The sequence below is a fragment of the Eutrigla gurnardus genome, assembly GCF_963514095.1.
Source record: "Eutrigla gurnardus genome assembly, chromosome: 17".
NCBI classification, from domain to species: domain Eukaryota; kingdom Metazoa; phylum Chordata; class Actinopteri; order Perciformes; family Triglidae; genus Eutrigla; species Eutrigla gurnardus.
This window is the reverse complement of record NC_139928.1, coordinates 23904504-23925493: the sequence shown is the minus strand read 5'-3', so window position 1 is coordinate 23925493 and position 20990 is coordinate 23904504. Positions and strand designations below refer to the sequence as shown.

The following is a 20990-nucleotide window of genomic DNA, read 5'->3' as shown; positions in this document are numbered from 1 at the left end:
AAAACACACCCACAAGAAGATGGATAAATACCATGTTCGTCTCACAACACTTTGAGTCTACACTTAGTAACAGACCAGCATGTTGCTCTGTGAATTCTCCTCTTGATCAAGATTAAATCCCTGTTTGGACCTTGAGCTGACTCTGATCTCCTTCCTCCAGTTCTAAACCATCGGGTAATTATTTTAACAGACTCCACCGTCGGTGTATGAATGTGTGAATGTCAGTCATTACTGTTAAGCGCTTTGGATAAAAGAGCTATATAAATGAGGTAATTTACCTTTAAAACCCTGCGTCCCTGTTTTTCCTCTTATAAAATTATTTTAAAATTATATTTCATGATTTTAAGGAGATCAGTTGTCAAATTGAAGGTTAAACGTTTTCTTGTAAATTTTGTTGAGCTGAGTACCTCCTGAACTGTCAAATTAATGTATATTTTATTAAAGAACAAGGATGAAATCACACCGTGTAGTTTGCATTGCTGAGTGAGAGAGGTGCAGAAAAAGACCAGAAGGAAAGGAAGTGGTTGTGTTTTGTTTCCTGCAGGAGCATAAATGCTGAAAACAATCCCATGAGTCCTCGATTTCCATGTCCTCCCCACATCTGGTACACCGGGAAAAGATGGAAAGTAACTGAAAATATTTCTTGTTCTATTGGTCAATTTAAGGACTTTTATTTTGTAGGTTCACATCCCAGAATGTAGAAGAGGAGGAACGGGAGAAGTAAAGTAAAGCAGATGGCGGTAAATGCAACACTAACGATGCCGACTGCCATTAAACACCAAAGAAGAAGAAGAAGGTTAACCTCCCAGTTCCAGAGGACCCGGATGTATTTGTCTTTTAGCAACATGGCGCCCGGCGTTATTAGAACCAGCAGCGCGTCTTCGTGGTGTTGAGAAAGTGTCTGTTAGCTTCACCAGTACTGATCCATCAGAGTCTCTGTGTGTCTGGATAAACCCGTCTGGATGGACTTTGTACTCTTCACCTTTTATTCTGAAGGTTTGACCTCTGACTCATCTCCAGGTAGCATAGGAAGCTAGTTAGCTTAGCATGCTAGCTGGAGACGGTTTTAACGGAGTTTGTGGAGAAAATGAGTAAAGTCCAAATGCTGAGAGCGTTGGTGGAGCAGCGACTAGCTGCGGCTGCTGAAGAGATATTTGGGCTGTTTGAAGGAACGATAGCAGAGTACGAGGAGGAACTTTCTCGTTCTAAAGAGGAGAACGAGCGACAGCGGAGACTCTTAGACGCTGTTTTCCTCCCGGAAGTCCGGATTCACAGAGCAGGTTCGTTCATCCAACATGTGTCCTTATTTTTTTAAGATTTTATATTCGTCTGTATATATAGGCTGACTGACTGGCTGCGGTCGAGAAGTGAAATAATGACGTCTTTTGCTGGACCTCGATGAGATCACGAGTTAAAGGAAGGACGAGAAAGAGAACTCATGAGGATTTAGCAAGACAACCTCTGTTTGTAGTCCCACTCCTGGCTCCCTTCATTAAGGTGGAGGGGCGAAATAAAGGGTCCAATCCCAGCGTCCCCCCTAACGCCCTAAACCCTGAACTCTCAGGGACTTAATTGACCTCACCTGATAGATGGGAGTCAGTGTTTGAGCCTGCGAGGGTCTGAACTTTAATGACACAAAACATATTATCTTAAAATGTGGGTTTTTATTTTACAGCCTGATCTGAACACCATCCAGACAATTATCATCCCAGACCAGACGTAAATATCAAAATATCTTTTTACTTGTTTTACTTAAAATGGCTTCAATAAGCTAAATCAAAAATAACTGCAGTCTGATGCTCATATCCCTATGATTTCAAGTGTTTTATGTTCCATCTTAAATCTTTAATGCTTCTTTAATGAGATGATTGGCTGTTTGTTTGTGTCCGTCTGTCGTTCTTCCTGTTTGGTAACTGTACACAGGGACTGTAACACTGAATGATGGCAGGAAAACCAGAGTATGTACAGTTGACTGATTGTTCAGCTGTTTTCCTGCAGACGTCCAGCAGCTGTTGGTGAGCAAAGAAGAGGTTCCCATTGAGCAGCAGGACTGGAGCTCCAGTCTGAACCAGAAGGACCCATTGCCTCTTGTCCCTGTAAAGAGTGAAGAAGATGAAGACGACGATGAAGAGAAGTCTGAGTCCTCAGGGCTGCCTTCAGCTGCGGCCATAAGCTCAACTGAACACATGGGAACAGAAGCTGATGAAGAAGACTGTGGAGGACCAGAACCAGCCAAGAACTCACGTTCATATTTACAACCAGATTCTGAAGACAAGACGGGAGACTCTTTTGAACCTGAGACTGATGACATTGATGATTGGCAGGAGACCAGAGAAACTCAGTCAGGTCTAAAGGCTTTGAAGAATGAGGAAGTCCACGACAGGGATTTTAGATGTAGTCCTGTTGAGAAACTATATATATGCTGTTGCTGTAGGAAAACATTTGTCCATAGGGGAGATCTGAAGAAACACATGAGAACTCATACAGGAGAGAAACCTTTCAGCTGCTCAGTTTGTAAGAAATCGTTCACACAGAGTCAACATCTACAGAGACACATGAGAACTCATACAGGAGAAAAACCTTTCAGCTGCTCAGTTTGTAAGAAATGTTTCGGTCACCGTGGACATCTGAAGAGACACCTGAGAACTCATACAGGAGAGAAACCCTGTCAGCTATTAAGTACGTGAGCCGTCTTTTCCAGAGTTGTTGCACTTAAAGTGTAGGTCAACAGACACCTTTAGTTTTCAACTTCATCTAACTAATACTAAGAAGATTTTTTTTTTCATTTATGGAAAAAAAATATATATTTTATGTGTTTTCCTGCAATATTTCACTGTTAATTCTTTGTACATTGTGCACACACTAAACACCAAAGAAACTCCTTACTGATTTATGACGTATCGCTTTTATTTTGAAGAAGTTGTACCGGAAGTACTTTAACTTGAGCGATGTGGTTACTGTTTTTTTTTAGGTAGAAATGGAAAACATAATGTGAACAGATTACAACTTAATACAAGTGTTTTTTTTTAAATAATAATACATATCTAAAGGCACGCTGATAACTTTAACTCAATAATGTAAATATATCGTGCCATTTTTAACTGCTAAACATTAAGAGGGTTTGTGAGCTCTAAGTGTAGGAAAACTTTTAGGACTAATGGAAATCTAAAGAGACACATGAAAACACACACAGGAGAAAAACCTTACAGCTGCTCAGTTTTTAAGAAATCTTTTACAGAGTGGAACTTTACATAGTCACATGATCACTCACAAAGGAGAGTTTAATTTAAGACATAGTCTGCTCACTGATGATAAAACAAACAAGCAGTGAAGCCAGGTTAGTGCCGTGCCACTTGGACCCTGCAGAGAACCAGACTGTCCTTGTCCTTTCTATAAGTATCAATACACATTCTGGTTAGTTGCCTGGCTGAACCAGCCTGTATTCCGAAAAACATCGTTTGGACAGTATTTTTCACTGTTTTCTATTTTTTTCTACCTAGAGTACGAGGAGGAACTTTCTCGTTCTAAAGAGGAGAACGAGCGACAGCGGAGACTCTTAGACGCTGTTTTCCTCCCGGAAGTCCGGATTCACAGAGCAGGTTCGTTCATCAACACATCCGGGTTTCTCAGCGTCTACATGACGTCAAGTGTTTCAACATGATATAACATACAGAGTATTCGTGTTCTTCACTTGAACAGTGTCGGCATACCGTTTGAAGTCAAATCGACGTCCATTGTTGTTAAAAGAATTTTTCCGTAAACGAATAAATTCACCCACTAGGAGATCGGAGACATAAGTAAAGACTGACTTTAATCTTGATCAAGAGGAGCAGTTACATTGCAACAACGTGTGAGGATGCTACAGAGGAAGTGCTCAAATCACTGTTGTGACTTGAGTCTTTTAAAGGCACAGGAGATAACGCGTCACTGACAGTTAACCTTCATGTAGAACAAGACATCATGACTACCAGGCCTCTGATAACATTTAGGTCAGCCATGGGGATACTAAAGTAATAAGCAGTTCAACACATAAAGCTGTAACCTGAACTAAGAAAACTTTAAGACATGAGGTTATACAAGATTCTTATAACAATTGTGTTCGACTAACCGGCCTAATCCGACTAACATGCTACAGCTGACAACAACTGGCTTTGTTTTACTTCAACAATGCATTGTGGGAGTCCACTATATTTTTTCATTCTTAATAAATACAATAACTTATATGAAACTCCATGTTCTGACATCCTAGATTGCTACCATGGTATCGTTTCCATGAGTGTATCGAGACATTTAGGCCGAGTATCATATGAAAGTCACAGTTTTGGTATCGTGACATCACTAGAGGGAACCAGATTGGTTTCATCCTCCGTGGATCTGTTGCTGGGTGTTCAGACTGACTGGTATGCAGTTTCTATGAAAATTGTCATGTGACAACGGATGACCTCATAACAGCTGGTTCATTGTATTTTTACAGTTTGTGTCCGTCTGTCGTTCTTCCTGTTTGGTAACTGTGCACAGGGACTGTAACACTGAATGATGGCAGGAAAACCAGAGTACCGTAAATCCTCTAATATTGGCCTGTATTCCATTAGCGCCCAGGTCTCTAACATTGGCCGGTCTAGCTGTCGGCGGAGGTAAATAAAGGCTGGTCTCTAATACAGGCCGGGGCTATTATAAGAACCAACGTTTTTCTGGGCAGGCCTCAACATTATGCTTGTGATAGTAATATGCAAGTACCACAGGGGGGCAATGTTTGCCAACGAATCCAAGCCATAGCTAAGGTAGCCTGGCCATGTCAATCACCTCGCTCTTGACTCCATGTGAGACTTCAGTCACCAGTAGGCATAGGGCTAACGTTGTTTTAATATGGCAGCTGCGGAGCCAAAGAGGAGACGAACATTTGACATCGACTTCAAAAAGAACGTGCTGGAATTTGCTGCAGCGCACTCTGGGGAGCAAGCTGCTCGACATTTCAACATTGACCCCAAAAGAATAAGATACTGGAAAAAGCAGAAAATGGATCTAGCCGCAGCAAACAAAAAGAGAGCAAGACTGCCAGGAGGAGGGAGAAAAAAGGTTAGTGAGGAGTTGGACACAAAACTCTCCGAGTGGATCCATTCAATGAGGGACAATCATAACCGAGTGTCGAGAAAAATGATTCGAAACAAGGCTCTGGAAATCTACCCTACAGTGAGTGATAGAGGTGCGCAATTTCTGGCCAGCAGGGGTTGGCTGCAAACGTTTTTAAACCGAAATGGCTTCGCATTGCGACGTCGCACCACAATGGCACAGAAGGACCCAGATCTCCTCACAGAGAAACTTGTCTCATTCGTCGACTACGTGAGCAAGACTGTCGTCTCAAAAAGAATTTCAGAGAAGGACATAATTGCAATGGATGAGACTGCCGTTTGGTGCGATACGGTGTCTCCCAGTACCATTGATGTACGAGGGACGAAGAGTGTTGCGCTCAAAACCACAGGCCACGAGAAAAGCCATCTCACTGTTGTCCTTGCTGCCAAGGCTGATGGCACTAAACTCAAGCCTTATGTCGTCTTCCGGGGGGGCATCCGTGAAGTGAAGGCAATGCAGCAAGAGATCTCAAGAGCAGTCATCGCCACATCTGCCAACGGCTGGATGAATGACGACTTGACCACAGCATGGCTCAGATCAGTGGTAGGCAAATTCAGTTTTCGCCCGCGCCTGCTGGTGTGGGATGCCTACCGCTGTCACATCAGCACCTCTACCAAACAGGAATTGAGGCCCTACGACATCACAGCCGCAGTGATCCCAGGAGGCTGCACTAAGTATGTCCAAGCCCCCGATGTCATGTGGAACCAGCCCTTCAAAGCGAGCCTACATGCTTCGTATGATGAGTGGATGGCCGGGGACGCAGACAAGCAATACACAAGTGGAGGGGACCTAAAAGCACCGTCTCGACGACTGCTTGTGGACTGGGTTCTCGCTGCTTGGGACAAGCTGGACAAGGACCTGATCATCAAGTCCTTCAAAGTGTGTGGGCAGTCTGTGAAACCTGATGGGAGTGAGGATGACCTCATACTGTGCTTCCGAGAGGGACAGGTAAGTTGAAATTAGCACTCACGTCTAGCACTGTCAGTCTCTCTCTCTCTCTCTCTCTCTCTCTCTCTCTCTCTCTCTCTCTCTCTCTCTCTCTCTCTCTCCCCCTCTCCCTCTCTCTCCACCATTAGATGAATTGCGTTCGTGAGTGAGCCTGTCCACTGTGACCTACAATAACAGCCAAACTAAATTACCGTAACGTATCGTTCTTTACAGCCCTGCGCTGCTGGACGACCGGCCCTGACTGCTGCCCGCCTGCGCGAGGAAGACAACAGATGCGCAGCCGAACATGAGGAGGACGAAGAGGAACTGTACAATAATGAACTTGTTGTAGAGGCTGGCGCGAGTGATGAGGAGATTCCAGCGAGAGATGAAGAGGAAACTGAGGAGGAGGAGGAGGATTAAACAGAATTGGAGGATTTTTTCTTCTTCAAACCAAACAAAAGAGTACACACATCAACAGAGGATTAGGCCTATAATTGGACAATCTGAGGATGGTTAAACTTTGGAGCGGTAAGGTGTTGCCTTTTGTTATGAATCAATAGCCTAATTATCACCTTGTATGGTAAGTGTTTACAATGCACTACTGGTATGTTTGCTACGTTTTTGTCACCATATTTCTACACTGGAATTTAGCCTGAATTACCGGTATTTGTTGTTAATGTTCTGTATGCATAACATAATGTTATGATAACTGTACTTTTTCAATAAATGAACCCAGTATTTTATAGGTTCAAATAGACACAAAATCTTGTTTTTATTCATTCTACTGGTAGTCCGTTTTGCTCAACTAGAAATAGAGCCCTGTCTCTAATTCTGGTCTCCTTCCAACAGACAGACTGACCGACAGACAGACCCACCCACCCACCATCCATCCCAAGCTGGGAAATTAAAGTGTAGCAGCAGCATTACACACAGTGACAACACAGTAACTAAAGAAAAAGAACACAATAGGTAAAGAAACAACTTATAGAAAGAGCAATATAAAAAGTATAAATAGCAGTAAATTAAAGTGCAAATTGAAAAGTGAAAAAATCAGGCGCAGTGAACAGATAAACAGGGGCTTGAGGACTGTATTATTATGAACAGAGTTTTAGCTGTTATTGTAGAGTGTGATGGCATGTGGCAGGAAGGATTTCCTGTATCTGTCCCTTCGACAGCGGAGCTGGAGCAGCCTGTGGGAGAAGGTGCTCCGCTGTTTGACCACTATGTGATGGAGAGGGTGCTGATCATCGTCTATGATGGATAACAGTTTATTCAGCGTTCTCCACCACAGACTCAAAAGACTCCAGCCTGAGACCAAGTACAGAGCCAGCCTTCTTGATGATTTTATCAAGTCTGTTGGTGTCGCTGGCTCTGATGCTGCTGCCCCAACATACAGCAGCAAAGAAAATGGCGCTGGAAACAACAGACTGGTAGAAGATCTCCAACATCTTGCTGCACATGTGGAAGGATCTCAGCTTCCTCAGGAAATAAAGTCTGCTCATCCCCTTCTTGTACACAGCATCTGTGTTAGATTTCCAGTCCAGTCTGTTGTCAATCACCACTCCCAAGTATTGATAGTCCACCACCTCCTCCACCACCACCCATTAGCAGAGGCTGATTGGATGGTGTTGAAAGCCCTGGAGAAATCAAAGAATGTGATTCTCACAGTGCTTCCCCACCATCCAGATGCATATGGGCTCGTTGCAGCAGGTAGATGACAGCATCATCGACTCCTAAATGGGGCTGATAGGCAAATTGCAAAGGGTCCAGAAACTTCCTCACCTGTGGCCTCAGCTGGGCTGAGACCAGTCTCTCCAGGACCTTCATCACATGCGATGTTAGTGCGACTGGTCTGTAGTCTGCTGGGTCGGATGGCTTTGGTTTCTTGGGACTGGGACCAAGCAGGAGGTCTTCCACAGCAACGGGACTTTCTCCTGACTTAGGCTCAGGTTGTACAGATGTCCCAGTACAGGGGACAGCTGGCTGGCACAGGTCTTCAGCATCCTTGGTGAGATACCATCAGGGCCTGCAGCCTTCCGCTGATGCAGTCATTCCAGCTGCCTCTTTACCTGGCCTGTAGTCACCGTTGGACGGGGGTTGGAGCAGATGTCATCATTGGAGGAGGAGGAGGGCGGGGGGAAGAGGGGGAGCAGATGGAGAGGTGTTGTACAGGAGAATGCTAGGGGGGCCGGGATGCGCTTGAGTAAAATGAGGCCCGGGCATATTTTAGAGGATTTACGGTATGTACAGTTGACTGATTGTTCAGCTGTTTTACTGAAACGTCTGTGTGTGTTTTCCTGCAGACGTCCAGCAGCTGTTGGTGAGCAAAGAAGAGGTTCACATTGAGCAGCAGGACTGGAGCTCCAATCTGGACCAGGAGGACCCTGAACCCCCACACATTAAAGAGGAACTGGAGGAAGTCCGGACCAGTCAGGAGGGAGAGCAGCTTCGAGGGCTGGAGGAGGTTGATATCAAGTTCCCTTTGCCTCTTGTCCCTGTAAAGAGTGAAGAAGATGAAGAGAAGCCTCAGTCCTCAGGGCTGCCTTCACCTGCAGCCTGCAGCTCAACTGAACACATGGAAACAGAAGCTGATGAAGAGGACTGTGGAGGACCAGAACCAGCCAGGAACTTATATTTACAACCAGATTCTGAAGACAAGACTGGAGACTCTTCTGATCCTGAGACTGATGACAGTGCTGATTGGCAGGAGACCAGAGAAACTCAGTCAGGTCTAAAGGCTTTGAAGAATGATGAAGTCAGTGTGATGAGGTGTAGTCCTGGTGAGAAACCATTTAGATGCTCTGAGTGTAGGAAATCATTTCGTCTTAGTGGCAGGCTGAAGAGACACATGAGAACTCATACAGGAGAAAAACCTTTCAGTTGCTCAATTTGTAAGAAATGTTTCAGTGGCCATGGCTATCTGAAGACACACTTGAGAACTCATACAGGAGAAAAACCATTTACCTGCTCAGTTTGTAAGAAATCATTTTCAGTTAATCATATTTTACAGACACATATGAGAACTCATACAGGAGAAAAACCTTTCAGTTGCTCAGTTTGTAAGACATCTTTTGCTCAGAAACCAACTTTACAGAACCACATGAGAACTCATACAGGAGAAAAACCTTTCAGTTGCTCAGTTTGTCAGAAATCTTTTGCTCAGAAACCAACTTTACAGAACCACAGGAGAACTCATAAAGGAGAGAAACCTTTCAGCTGCTACGTACGTGAGACACACGTCTACGTCTGATTCTGAGTCGTTGCACGGTCAGACCCATGAATTGTTTTATCTTTTCAACCACGTGTCCCTTTTTTTTTCCTCTTGCATATTGTATTTCATGGTTTTAAGAAGATCAGTGGTCAAATTGAAGGTTAAATGTTTTCTTGTGAAGTTTTGTTGAGCTGAGCACCTCCTGAACTGTCAAATGATTGATTAAAGAAAAAGGGTGAAATCACACAGTGTAGATTGCATTGCTGAGCGAGAGGTGCAGAGGGAATGGAATGGAAATGGAAAGTAACTGAAAATCTAACTGTTTCATTAATCAATTTAAGGACTTTTATTTTGTAGGTTAACCTCCCGACCGGGGAACTCTGGAGCGGAACCGGGAGCTTTGGCAGATTTGGAGGGCGAAGTTTTGGAGCGGCGTGGTTGGTGGCTTGAGAACAGTGGTTAGGAGATTTCAGATATTGCTGTTTTTGGGTTGTTTGGCCTGAGTATTGCGGGGATCTGTTTGTAGGGATATTGCAGACGGCCTGTATAGGTCCGGGAACGGTATTCCTGCACAGATCAGCGCAGGCTCAGCTGATCGATCCGTGGATCGGGTGCTGAGGCACCGGTAAAATCCTTAAATGGTATACAGTCGAGGATTGCTGAAGATCAGAGTCGGCCCATGCCCACGGGAGCGGAATGGGATGGGGGTGGGGAGGGATGGACTACAGTGAGCAAGTGTAGACACAAAAGGAAAGAGAGAGGATATAATTCCCCAGATAGTGATATGGATAATAACCCACAGGCAAAAACAATGAGACCAGAGAAAAAAAGAGATGATGGGTTTAAAGTGCTAATCAAAGCGAAGGCAAATGTTGGGTTTTCTACTGCTAGTCCCCTTAAATTGACAACTGAATTGAAAAAAGAGATAGGTGATGTAATGCATGCTTCTATTCTGCAAAATGGGATGATTTCTATCATATGCAAGTCTGCACGGCAACTACACAAGGTGCTCAAGATGAAAAATGTGATGGGTAAGGGAGTGGAAGTGTTCAAGCCGCGGTTAAGTTCAGGGGTTAAAGGAGTTATATATAATGTGTCATTGGAAGTGTCTGAGCAAGAGTTGTTAACTTCTCTGAAGGGGGGCAATGTCATAGCTGGAAAGCGCATGGGAAGGGGTGAGAATGGAAGAGGAACCACACCTGTCCTTCTTACCTTTAAGGATGATGTGCCTATAGAATCATGTTGGGATACATGAGCTACCCAGTGAGAGAGTATGAAAGACCTCCTCTACGATGCTTTAAGTGCCAGAGATATGGCCATGTGGCAGCTGTGTGCAGAGGAAAGCAAAGGTGTAGACGATGTAGCAAGGAGCATGAAGGGAAAGATTGTAAAGAACCTGTGAAATGTTGTAACTGTGGGGGTGATCATCCAGCTGCCTACAGGGGGTGCCAAAGCTATGTCAAAGCAGAAAATGTGGAAAGAATAAAGAGGGAAAACAAAATATCTTATGCAGAAGCAGCCAGAAGGGTGGAGGATAACAGTGTGGTCACTCAAAGTCGAAGTGCGGCCGTTGCAAGAGAGCTAGCAAATGACATAGCTATAAATGATGATTCCATTTTGATTAGCAAGAAAGGGCTACTGGCATTCATGGTTGAAACAATGTGGAGGGTTAAAACGGTGGCAAACAAAAAATCAGATGTGGCGCGAGAAATTGTCACTGCGTCGGAAAGACTCCTAGGGTTCAAGGGAATCATCCCAAAGGAAATATGGGAGTTGACCTCCTCTCAGAACAGTACAGATCAAATATCAAATAGAAGCCAACAACTAGGCGTATCTGATAATGACGAAGAAGAAATGGGAAGTACATATGGGGACTATGAAGGTGATTAGTATCATCTGCATTATGTTTTACTTAATGCAATGGAATGCTAGGAGTCTAATTGCAAATGGACAAGAATTTAAACATATGTTAGATGGGCTTGAAAGAAAACCAGAAATAATTTGCATTGAGGAAACTTGGTTGAAACCGAGACTTGATTTTATTATACCAGGATATAAATGTGAAAGGAAAGACAGAGAGAATACAGCAGGAGGGGGTTTGCAACTTTCATTAGAAATGGAAGTCAATATAGAAGAATAGAAATGAATACAGTATTAGAATGTGTCATCATAGAAGTATGGACTGACAGAGGGAAAATCACCATTGTTAATTTGTATAACCCCTGCATTAATTTAGAGGATAATCATTTTCAGGAAATTGTGGACCAGATTAGCGTACCAGTGGTGTGGGTTGGGGATTTTAATGCTCACAATGAGCTGTGGGGAAGCAAGAAGAGAAATAGAAATGGGAAAATTGTAGAAGATTTCATTGATAAAAACCAGCTAGTTGTGTTAAATGATGGTCGTCCTACATGGTTCAGAACAAGTCGGGCAGTGTCTTCTTCAATAGATATTACAATTGCATAAGCAGAGTTGGCATCGGTTAGTAGGTGGGAGACAATGGATCGATATACCGTGGGAAGTGATCATGTCCCAATCATTTGTAAAGTTGGCAGATGTTTAATTGAGGAACCAGTCAATCTGTCATTGAGGCTCAATTATAAAAGGGCTAATTGGATCAAGTTTGAGGATGATGTGAATAAGAGTTTATCAATAATAGATAGTGAGAAAGGGGTAGATGAGTGGAATAGTTCTTTAACCAAGGTATTATGGTCAGCTGCAGTCCAGAATATTCCTAAGAAAAAAGTTCCTGTAAGAGGAGCAATGGTTCCATGGTGGACCGAAGAATGTAACCTCGCAGTCCGAGCTAGAAATAGAGCCTATAAAAGGTTAAGAAAACATCTACTAGAGAGCTATGCTATTGAGTATAAGAGACTCAGAGCTAAGGCTAGACGTGTCATTAAGGAGGCAAAGAAACAAAGTTGGAGACATTTTTGTGGTAAATTAGGACCAGATACACCCATAAAAAAGGTTTGGAGTCTTGTACATAGAATGACAGGGGTGTTTCAGCAGGCAGCAATCCCTGTCCTTCACTGTGATGGAGCTGTAGCTGTAAATAACAAAGAAAAAGCAAATATGCTAGTTAAATAATTCCATAAAGTACATAGTTCTGACAATGCAAATAGGAGGAGGCGATGTGAAGTATTAGGAAAGCAACTGTATAAACTGCAAATTAATAGTGATAATTCTGATGATATCAGTCTGTTTTTCTCACTAGGAGAGCTACAAAAAGCCACTAATCAGGGGAAAGATACCTCTCCAGGTAGGGACGGATTGGGGTATCAATTATTTAAACATTCTGGAGAACTGATGGGGGAGGAAGTGCTTGCCCTAATAAATAATGTGTGGGAGAGGGGATGTCTTCCTAAAGAATGGAAACATGCGGTAATTATTCCAATTGTGAAACCTGGAAAGCAACCTGATAACCCTATTTCCTATAGACCAATTGCCTTGACCTCTGTCTTATGCAAAATTATGGAATGTATGATAACGGATAGGCTTGTGGAAATGCTGGAGAAAAGTGGTTATTTTGTGACTCATCAGAGTGGATTTAGGCAGGGACGGTCAACAATGGATGCTGTCTTAAATTTAGACATGGACATAAAGAAAGCCATCGCAAATAAGGAAGCAGTTGTAGCAGTCTTTCTGGATATAGAAAAAGCATATGACATGCTTTGGAGGGAAGGGTTATTAATTGCACTTTATGACGTTGGAATCAGATGGAGAATGTTTAACTGGATCAAAAACTAACCGTTCAATTCAAGTGAGAATTGGAAATGAACTATCAGATGAGTTTGAGGTGGAGAATGGAACCCCTCAAGGAAGCGTGATAAGTCCACTTCTTTTTAATATTCTGGTTAACGGCATGTTTAGTAGAGTGGGGAAAGGATTTGGTTTTTCATTATTTGCAGATGATGGGGCTGTCTGGAAGCGAGGGAGGAACCTCCCCTACCTGTTTAACCAAATTCAAGGTGCGTTAGAGAAAGTGACTGAGTGGGCTAATGATTGGGGTTTTAAAATTTCTACAGATAAAACTAAATATATGGTGTTTGGAAATTAGAAAAGTATGCCGACACAGCAAATACAATTGTATCATAATAATCTAAATAAATAAGTATTTTACATTTTTAGGAATGTGGCTGGACGAAAGGATGACAGGGAAAAAACAAGTTGAAATGGTTTCGTTGAAGTTTGGTAAAATAATTAATGTCCTTAGGTGTGTGGCTGGGTCAGACTGGCTGATAGAGAATCAATGATGATGATCTACAGAGCAATGATAATATCAGATATTGACTATGGAAGTATGGTTTATGGATCAGCAGCTCCTTCATTGATCAGTAAACTTGACATCGTCCAAGCAGAAGCCCTAAGAGTGTGCTGTGGAGCATTCAGAACAACTCCAATACCAGCATTACTGATAGAAACGGGGGAGATGCCGTTAGAAATCAGGAGACATAAACTTGGTTTGAGATATTTAATGAAGCTCAAAGGACAAAATGAAATGCTACCAACAAAGAACCTTCTGAGTGAACATTGGGAGTTCATGGGAACATCAAAAAGGACTAAAACTAATTTAGCAGAAAAATTAAAATCTGTGGCACAGGAAACTGGAATTGTGGATATAAGTGTGTGTCGTCCAGTGTGTCGTCCAGCTGTGGCCTCATGGTTGGTTCCAGATCCCATTGTTGACCTAAAGCTTTTGAATAAAAGCAAATCAAGGACGTCAGAGGTTGTAGTAAAGGAGGTAACAGTCTGGCAGCAACTAAAATGGGGAAACCACCTCCAAATGTATACAGATGGGTCAAAAGATCATGAGAGTGGGAAAGTGGCAGTTGGTATTAGCATACCTGAAATCGGATATAAAAAAGGATACAGAATATCAAATCATATGTCAGTCTTCACAGCAGAAATGGTGGCAGTTCTGCTGGCAGTAAGATGGGTTGAGGACAATAAACAGGGAAATGCAATCATATGCAGTGATTCAACAGCAACCTTAACTATGATAAAAGAAGGGAAATCCAAGTCCAGACCTGATTAAGTTGTAGAAATTTTACAATCTTTGTTTAGAATCCACAAGGCAGGGTATGAGGTGGGGTTTCTTTGGGTTCCGGCACATATGGGTGTGAAAGGGAATGAGGAGGCGGATGAGATGGCAAAGAAGGCGGTGAAGGAGGAAAGTGTGCAAATTCAGTTGCAATATGGGGCACCAGAGTATAGTGAAATAATAAACAGGTCTCTAAAAGAAAAGTGGCAAAAGTCTTGGGAGAAGGAAAGGAAAGGAAGGGCATATTTTCAGTGCAGGAAAGAGTAAGTAAAGACAAGTGCACTTACAGGTGCAGTAGGAAAGAGATGTAGTAATCTCAAGACTGAGACTTGGACACTGTGGGCTGAGGAGTGGGTTGGCTCTGATTGGTAAGCATCCTGATGGCAAATGTGAGGGTGGAGATAGTGAGACAGTGAAACATGTACTACTCCAGTGCAAAATATACTCCAGTCAGAGAAGGACTCTCTTCAGGAAACGTGGAGCAGATGGGGAAACTGTTTTTAATATGCGAACGCTTCTAAATCTAGATTCTTGGGTTAAAACAAAGAAATTGGTGGATTATCTTCACAAAACAGGATTGTACAAAAGGATTTGATGTAGTTCTTAATAACTAACTGTAGGGGCAGCAATACGCCAAAGCTGCGTCTAGTCTGCCTAACTAAAGAAGAAGAAGAAGGTTAACCTCGCAGTTCCAGAGGACCCGGATGTATTTGTCTTTTAGCAACATGGCGCCCGGCGTTATTAGAACCAGCAGCGCGTCTTCGTGGTGTTGAGAAAGTGTCTGTTAGCTTCACCAGTACTGATCCATCAGAGTCTCTGTGTGTCTGGATAAACCCGTCTGGATGGACTTTGTACTCTTCACCTTTTATTCTGAAGGTTTGACCTCTGACTCATCTCCCGGTAGCATACGAAGCTAGTTAGCTTAGCATGCTAGCTGTAGACGGTTTAACGGAGTTTGTGGAGAAAATGAGTAAAGTCCAAATGCTGAGAGCGTTGGTGGAGCAGCGACTAGCTGCGGCTGCTGAAGAGATATTTGGGCTGTTTGAAGGAACGATAGCAGAGTACGAGGAGGAACTTTCTCGTTCTAAAGAGGAGAACGAGCGACAGCGGAGACTCTTAGACGCTGTTTTCCTCCCGGAAGTCCGGATTCACGGAGCAGGTTCGTTCATCAACACATCCGGGTTTCTCAGCGTCTACATGACGTCAAGTGTTTCAACATGATATAACATACAGAGTATTCGTGTTCTTCACTTGAACAGTGTCGGCATACCGTTTGAAGTTAAATCGACGTCCACTGTGTTCGACTAACCGGCCTAATCCGACTAACATGCTACAGCTGACAACAACTGGCTTTGTTTTGCTCTGCAGCAACTTTCCGGGTAAAAGCTGTGTGAGTTGTAGACATTATCAGCTTTTCAGCCATTGGTTGTATGCTACTTTAACAATGCATTGTGGGAGTCCACTATATTTTTTCATTCTTAATAAATACAATAACTTATATGAAACTCCATGTTCTGACATCCTAGATTTCTACCATGGTATCGTTTCCATGAGTGTATCGAGTAGGGCTGCAGCGATACACTAATCTCACGATACGATATACGATATTCAGCTCACGATACGATATAAATCACGATATTCAGTCAACGATACGATTCTATACGATTCGATATAATTCGATACACTTACATAATTTTCTGAAAGATTTAAAAGGTACAGTGTGATTTTGGTGACATCTTGTGAGTGTTCCATTTACTTGGATTGAATTAATAAAATAATCAATTACACAATATATGGCTCTGACTGGACAGAGAGTCTCCAGCTTGCAAATGCTGGACAAAATAAATCAAATATGTGGTGAGAAAATAAGTTACATTTATTGAAGTGCAAACTGTAACTTACAAAGCACACACACACACACACAGTGGGGCCGCCAGCCGGAATCCTGTATGCACTGTGCGTACTTTTTTTGAAGGTGGGCTAGATATTTAAATTTCAGTGGGTGACACCAAACAACGTCTGCCCAAGCAAGTCAGAGCTTTTCTTTCGCTCACATGGACCTGTCGGTCACTGTTGAGGGCATCACAGTATTTCCTTCCTCAACTGCGAGGAACCTGGGTGTAATCCTCGATGACCAACTATCCTGCACCCCCAACATCACTGCTGTGGCCCGATCCTGCAGATTTGCCCTCTACAATATCCGCAGGATTCGGACCTTCCTCACAAAGGATGCAACGCAGCTCTTGGTCCAAGCACTGGTCATCTCCCGCCTTGACTACTGCAACTCTCTCCTGGCCGGACTCCCGGCCTATGCGATTAAACCATTGCAGCGTATCCAGAACGCTGCAGCACGCCTTATCTTCAACCTACCCAAATTCTCCCACGTGACCCCCCTCCTCCGTGACCTCCACTGGCTCCCTGTTGCAGCACGCATCCAATTCAAGACGATGACACTGGCCTTCAGGGCCATCAATGGAACGGCACCTGCCTACCTTCAAACACTGGTCAAACCTCATGCCCCGAAGCGAGCACTCCGCTCCTCTACTTCAGCTGGCCGGCTGGTACCACCATCGCTGAAATCAAACAAATGTCGCTCAGCAAAGTCCAGACTGTTCTGGCGCCTCAGTGGTGGAACGAACTCCCGACCAATATCAGGACAGCAGAGTCATTTGCCATCTTCCGAAAAAGGCTCAAGACTCACCTGTTCAGACTTCACCTCGACTCTACATAGCATGACCCACTAACACCCTCCCTCGACCCCCCCCCCCCCCCCCCCCCCCGCAAAAAAAAATAAATAAAAATAAAAATAAAAAAAAAACTCGGATCGTAGCACTGTTACTCTTGAAGCACTACTTTACTCAGATGAGGACCTAACACTTGTTCTATTTTTAGCTCTTACTGCATCGGCAATGATACGTCGTGGTTTCTTTGTTTCCTTCTTTTGACAAATGTACTTATTGTAAGTCGCTTTGGACAAAAGCGTCTGCTAAATGACCTAAATGTAAATGTAAATGCAGTGACCTGGAGAGACGCAGCCGCATTTGAGAGGACGATCGCGCGTGTTTGCGCAATTGCGCATAGCGTGTGTTGGTCCCTCTCCACTACACAATACAGCTCGGCTCTAGTCTCGTCACCTCTCTGCTGCTGAGCACTGTGGGCCGAGCCGATGCATGTCTCCAAAAAAATATTTGCACCGGGGCCTATCACCATGATATACGTTGTATTTTGCCGTTTCTGTGCATACATTGAAATTGAATCCTGGCGGCGCCACTGCACACATACACAGAGCAACGGAGTGGGCTGGCTACGGGGCGGGGGGTGGGGTTTTGGGTGTCTACAGTAATATGGCTTATTAATTTCATGAGGTTATTTACTTACCCACGATGAAAAAAATAGCTCTGAATGAATAACAGCTGAGCAGAAGCACTTGTCGACCGTCGCGGAGAAATACGCGTCTGGTCTGAACTGGGGGGCAGCGGATCATGTGTGATTTCTGTGGCTGTGACGCTTTGCAGCAGCTGGTGCGAACCTGGCGTCATGCCGGCATGAACCGGGCGGCCGCTGAAGCACCGCGAACGAAGCACGCTTCCTTTCGGCGCATTTGTTAACCGATAGTGCAGTTCAGACCAGACGCGAAGCGACGCGATCCTGCGCAGCCGTCTCTCGGCGCAGCGAGCAGAGTGCCAGGGGGATTTGAATGGGACTTAATGTATCGATACTCGTGGCTAAAAAATCTATACTTTCTGTGGAAACAAAATATCGATTTATATCGCAGAATCGATAAAATCACTCAGCCCTAGTATCGAGACATTTAGGCCGAGTATCATATGAAAGTCACAGTTTTGGTATCGTGACATCACTAGAGGGAACCAGATTGGTTTCATCCTCCGTGGATCTGTTGCTGGGTGTTCAGACTGACTGGTATGCAGTTTCTATGAATATTGTCATGTGACTACGGATGACCTCATAACAGCTGGTTCATTGTATTTTTACAGTTTGTGTCCGTCTGTCGTTCTTCCTGTTTGGTAGATGTACACAGGGACTGTAACACTGAATGATGGCAGGAAAACCAGAGTATGTACAGTTGACTGATTGTTCAGCTGTTTTACTGAAACGTCTCTGTGTGTGTTTTCCTGCAGACGTCCAGCAGCTGTTGGTGAGCAAAGAAGAGGTTCCCATTGAGCAGCAGGACTGGAGCTCCAGTCTGAACCAGGAGGACCCTGAACCCCCACACATTAAAGAGGATCTGGAGGAAGTCCAGACCAGTCAGGAGGGAGAGCAGCTTCGAGGGCTGGAGGAGGCTGATATCAAGTTCCCATTGCCTCTTGTCCCTGTAAAGAGTGAAGAAGATGAAGAGAAGCCTCAGTCCTCAGGGCTGCCTTCACCTGCAGCCTGCAGCTCAACTGAACACATGGAAACAGAAGCTGATGAAGAGGACCGTGGAGGACCAGAACCAGCCATGAACTCATATTTACAACCAGCTTCTGAAGACAAGACTGGAGACTCTTCTGATCCTGAGACTGATGACAGTGCTGATTGGCAGGAGACCAGAGAAACTCAGTCAGGTCTAAAGGCTTTGAAGAATGATGAAGTCCCTGACAGTGTGATGAGGTGTAGTCCTGGTGAGAAACCATTTAGATGCTCTGAGTGTAGGAAATCATTTACAACCTTTAAACATCGAAAGAGACACATGAAAATGCACACAGGAGACAAACCTTTCAGCTGCTCAGTTTGTAAGAAATCTTTTATAGAGAATCACATTTTAAAGACACACATGAGAACTCACACAGGAGAAAAACCTTTTAGATGCTCAGTTTGTAAGAAATCGTTTGCACGGAGTGGAACTTTACAGATCCACATGAGAACTCATACAGGAGACAAACCTTTCAGCTGCTCAGTTTGTAAGAAATCTTTTCTAGCTAGTGAAAGCTTACAGAGACACATTAAAATTCATACAGGAGACAAACCTTTCAGCTGCCCAGTTTGTAAGAAATCTTTTATACTCCATCAAGGTTTAAAGAAACACATGGTTACTCATACAGGAGACAAACCTTTCAGCTGCCTAGTTTGTAAGAAATCTTTTACATTTGATCAAGGTTTAAAGAAACACATGAGAACTCATACAGGAGAGAAACCTTTCAGCTGTCCAGTTTGTAATAAGTCTTTTGCAGAGAGTGCACATTTACAGACACACATGAGAACTCATACAGGAGAGAAACCTTTCAGCTGCCCAGTTTGTAATAAATCTTTTGCACAGAGGTCAAATTTACAGACACACATGAAGAACTCACACAGGAGACAAACCTTTCAGTTACACTGACGGTAAAACAACTAGAGCAGTGAAGCCAAGTTAGCTCTAGGCTGACTGGACTCTGCAGGAGAACAAGACTGAAGTGACCAGTTTCACTCAATCTGCACTATCGGACCACAGAACAGAAAAGACTGCATTTAACACTCTGAGCCACAACTATTCCGTGCTGGTTCATCCACCACAATCATGGAGCTAAGTAACACTCCTTCTTCATGAGCGTTAACCAAACGGTAACGGGACATTAGTGGAGTATAACAGGACAGAGCAGAGCACAGGACTGTTAACCTTTGCTATTGTACATGTATTCATGTGATTCACGTTTCTACTGAGCTTGATTTTGGGGATTTTGTTGTAGTCACACTATTTGAGTATTTGGCTTTAGGCTTGTGCTGATAGATGAGGATCTCTGGGATCAACAATGATCAGAGAGAATGGTAATATCAGATGCCTTTGTCAATGTCAAGATATTTGGCACTTTCTTCCATTGATGTATAACATTGTTATTATTGTAACAATTGGTTAATTTGGGCAAAGAAGTAAAAAACAGAGCCAGTGTTTCCCCAAATTGAAAGGACTTGTTCAAAGCTTTATTGACAGACCTTCACTCTCCTCTTATACATAACTCCCACAATTTGATTGTCCATCCAAAAGTGTATTTCTTTTGATGCAACTTTCCTTTGCATTCTTTTTATTTTAAGTTCTTTTTTTCCCATTCTATAAGTATCAACACACATTCTGGTTTGTTACGCGGCTGAACCAAACTATATTACTAAAAACATCATTACGCCATTCTACTTTTTCTACATATTTTTATACTTGATAGTTTCATGATATATTTTGGATGGTTTATGTGATTTATCTTATATATTTGACTTCTGATGTGTAATACTTGTTGTCTCTGTTTAGTCAGTCAGACCTATGCATCGTTTTACCTTTTCAACCACGTGTCCCTGCGTTTCCTTTTGTATGTTATATTTCATGGTTTTAAGGAGATCAGTCAATAAATTGAAAGTTGCATGTTTTCCTGTAAATATTGTTGAGCTGAGCGCCTCCTGAACTATGAAATGAATGTATCTTTTATTAAAGAAAAACGATGAAATCACAGTGTAGATTGCATTGCTGAGTGAGAGAGGTGCAGAAAAAGACCAGAATGAAATTAAGTGGCTATATTTTGTTTCCTGCAGGAGCATAAATGCTGAAAACAATCCCTTGAGTCCTCGATTTCCATGCCCTCCCCACATCTGGTACACCGGGAAAAGATGGAAAGTAACTGAAAATATTTCTTGTTCTATTGGTCAATTTAAGGACTTTTATTTTGTAGGTTCACGTCCCAGTTCCAGAGGACCCGGATGTATTTGTCTTTT

General features: G+C 43.3%; 1 protein-coding gene across 1 annotated transcript; it reads left to right on the top strand.

Annotated features, from left to right (window-relative positions):
* Window positions 1–547: 547 nt before the first annotated feature.
* Window positions 548–20950, top strand: LOC311028257 (uncharacterized protein). Its single transcript, XM_084032688.1, has 6 exons — window positions 548–681; window positions 797–1280; window positions 1999–2679; window positions 3501–3599; window positions 18455–18937; window positions 20811–20950. Exons 2-6 carry the CDS (start codon window positions 1088–1090, stop codon window positions 20816–20818), a joined length of 1464 nt encoding a protein of 487 aa, XP_083888814.1. The 5' UTR covers window positions 548–681; window positions 797–1087; the 3' UTR covers window positions 20819–20950.
* Window positions 20951–20990: the final 40 nt, after the last annotated feature.

Excerpts from the sequence above, each read along its gene's own strand:
- LOC311028257 (XM_084032688.1), top strand. The coding sequence starts at position 1,088 with ATGAGTAAAGTCCAAATGCTGAGAGCGTTGGTGGAGCAGCGACTAGCT. Across the intron at positions 1,281-1,998 it reads AGTCCGGATTCACAGAGCAG|ACGTCCAGCAGCTGTTGGTG; the intron begins GTTCGTTCATCC and ends GTTTTCCTGCAG. Across the intron at positions 3,600-18,454 it reads AGTCCGGATTCACAGAGCAG|ACGTCCAGCAGCTGTTGGTG; the intron begins GTTCGTTCATCA and ends GTTTTCCTGCAG.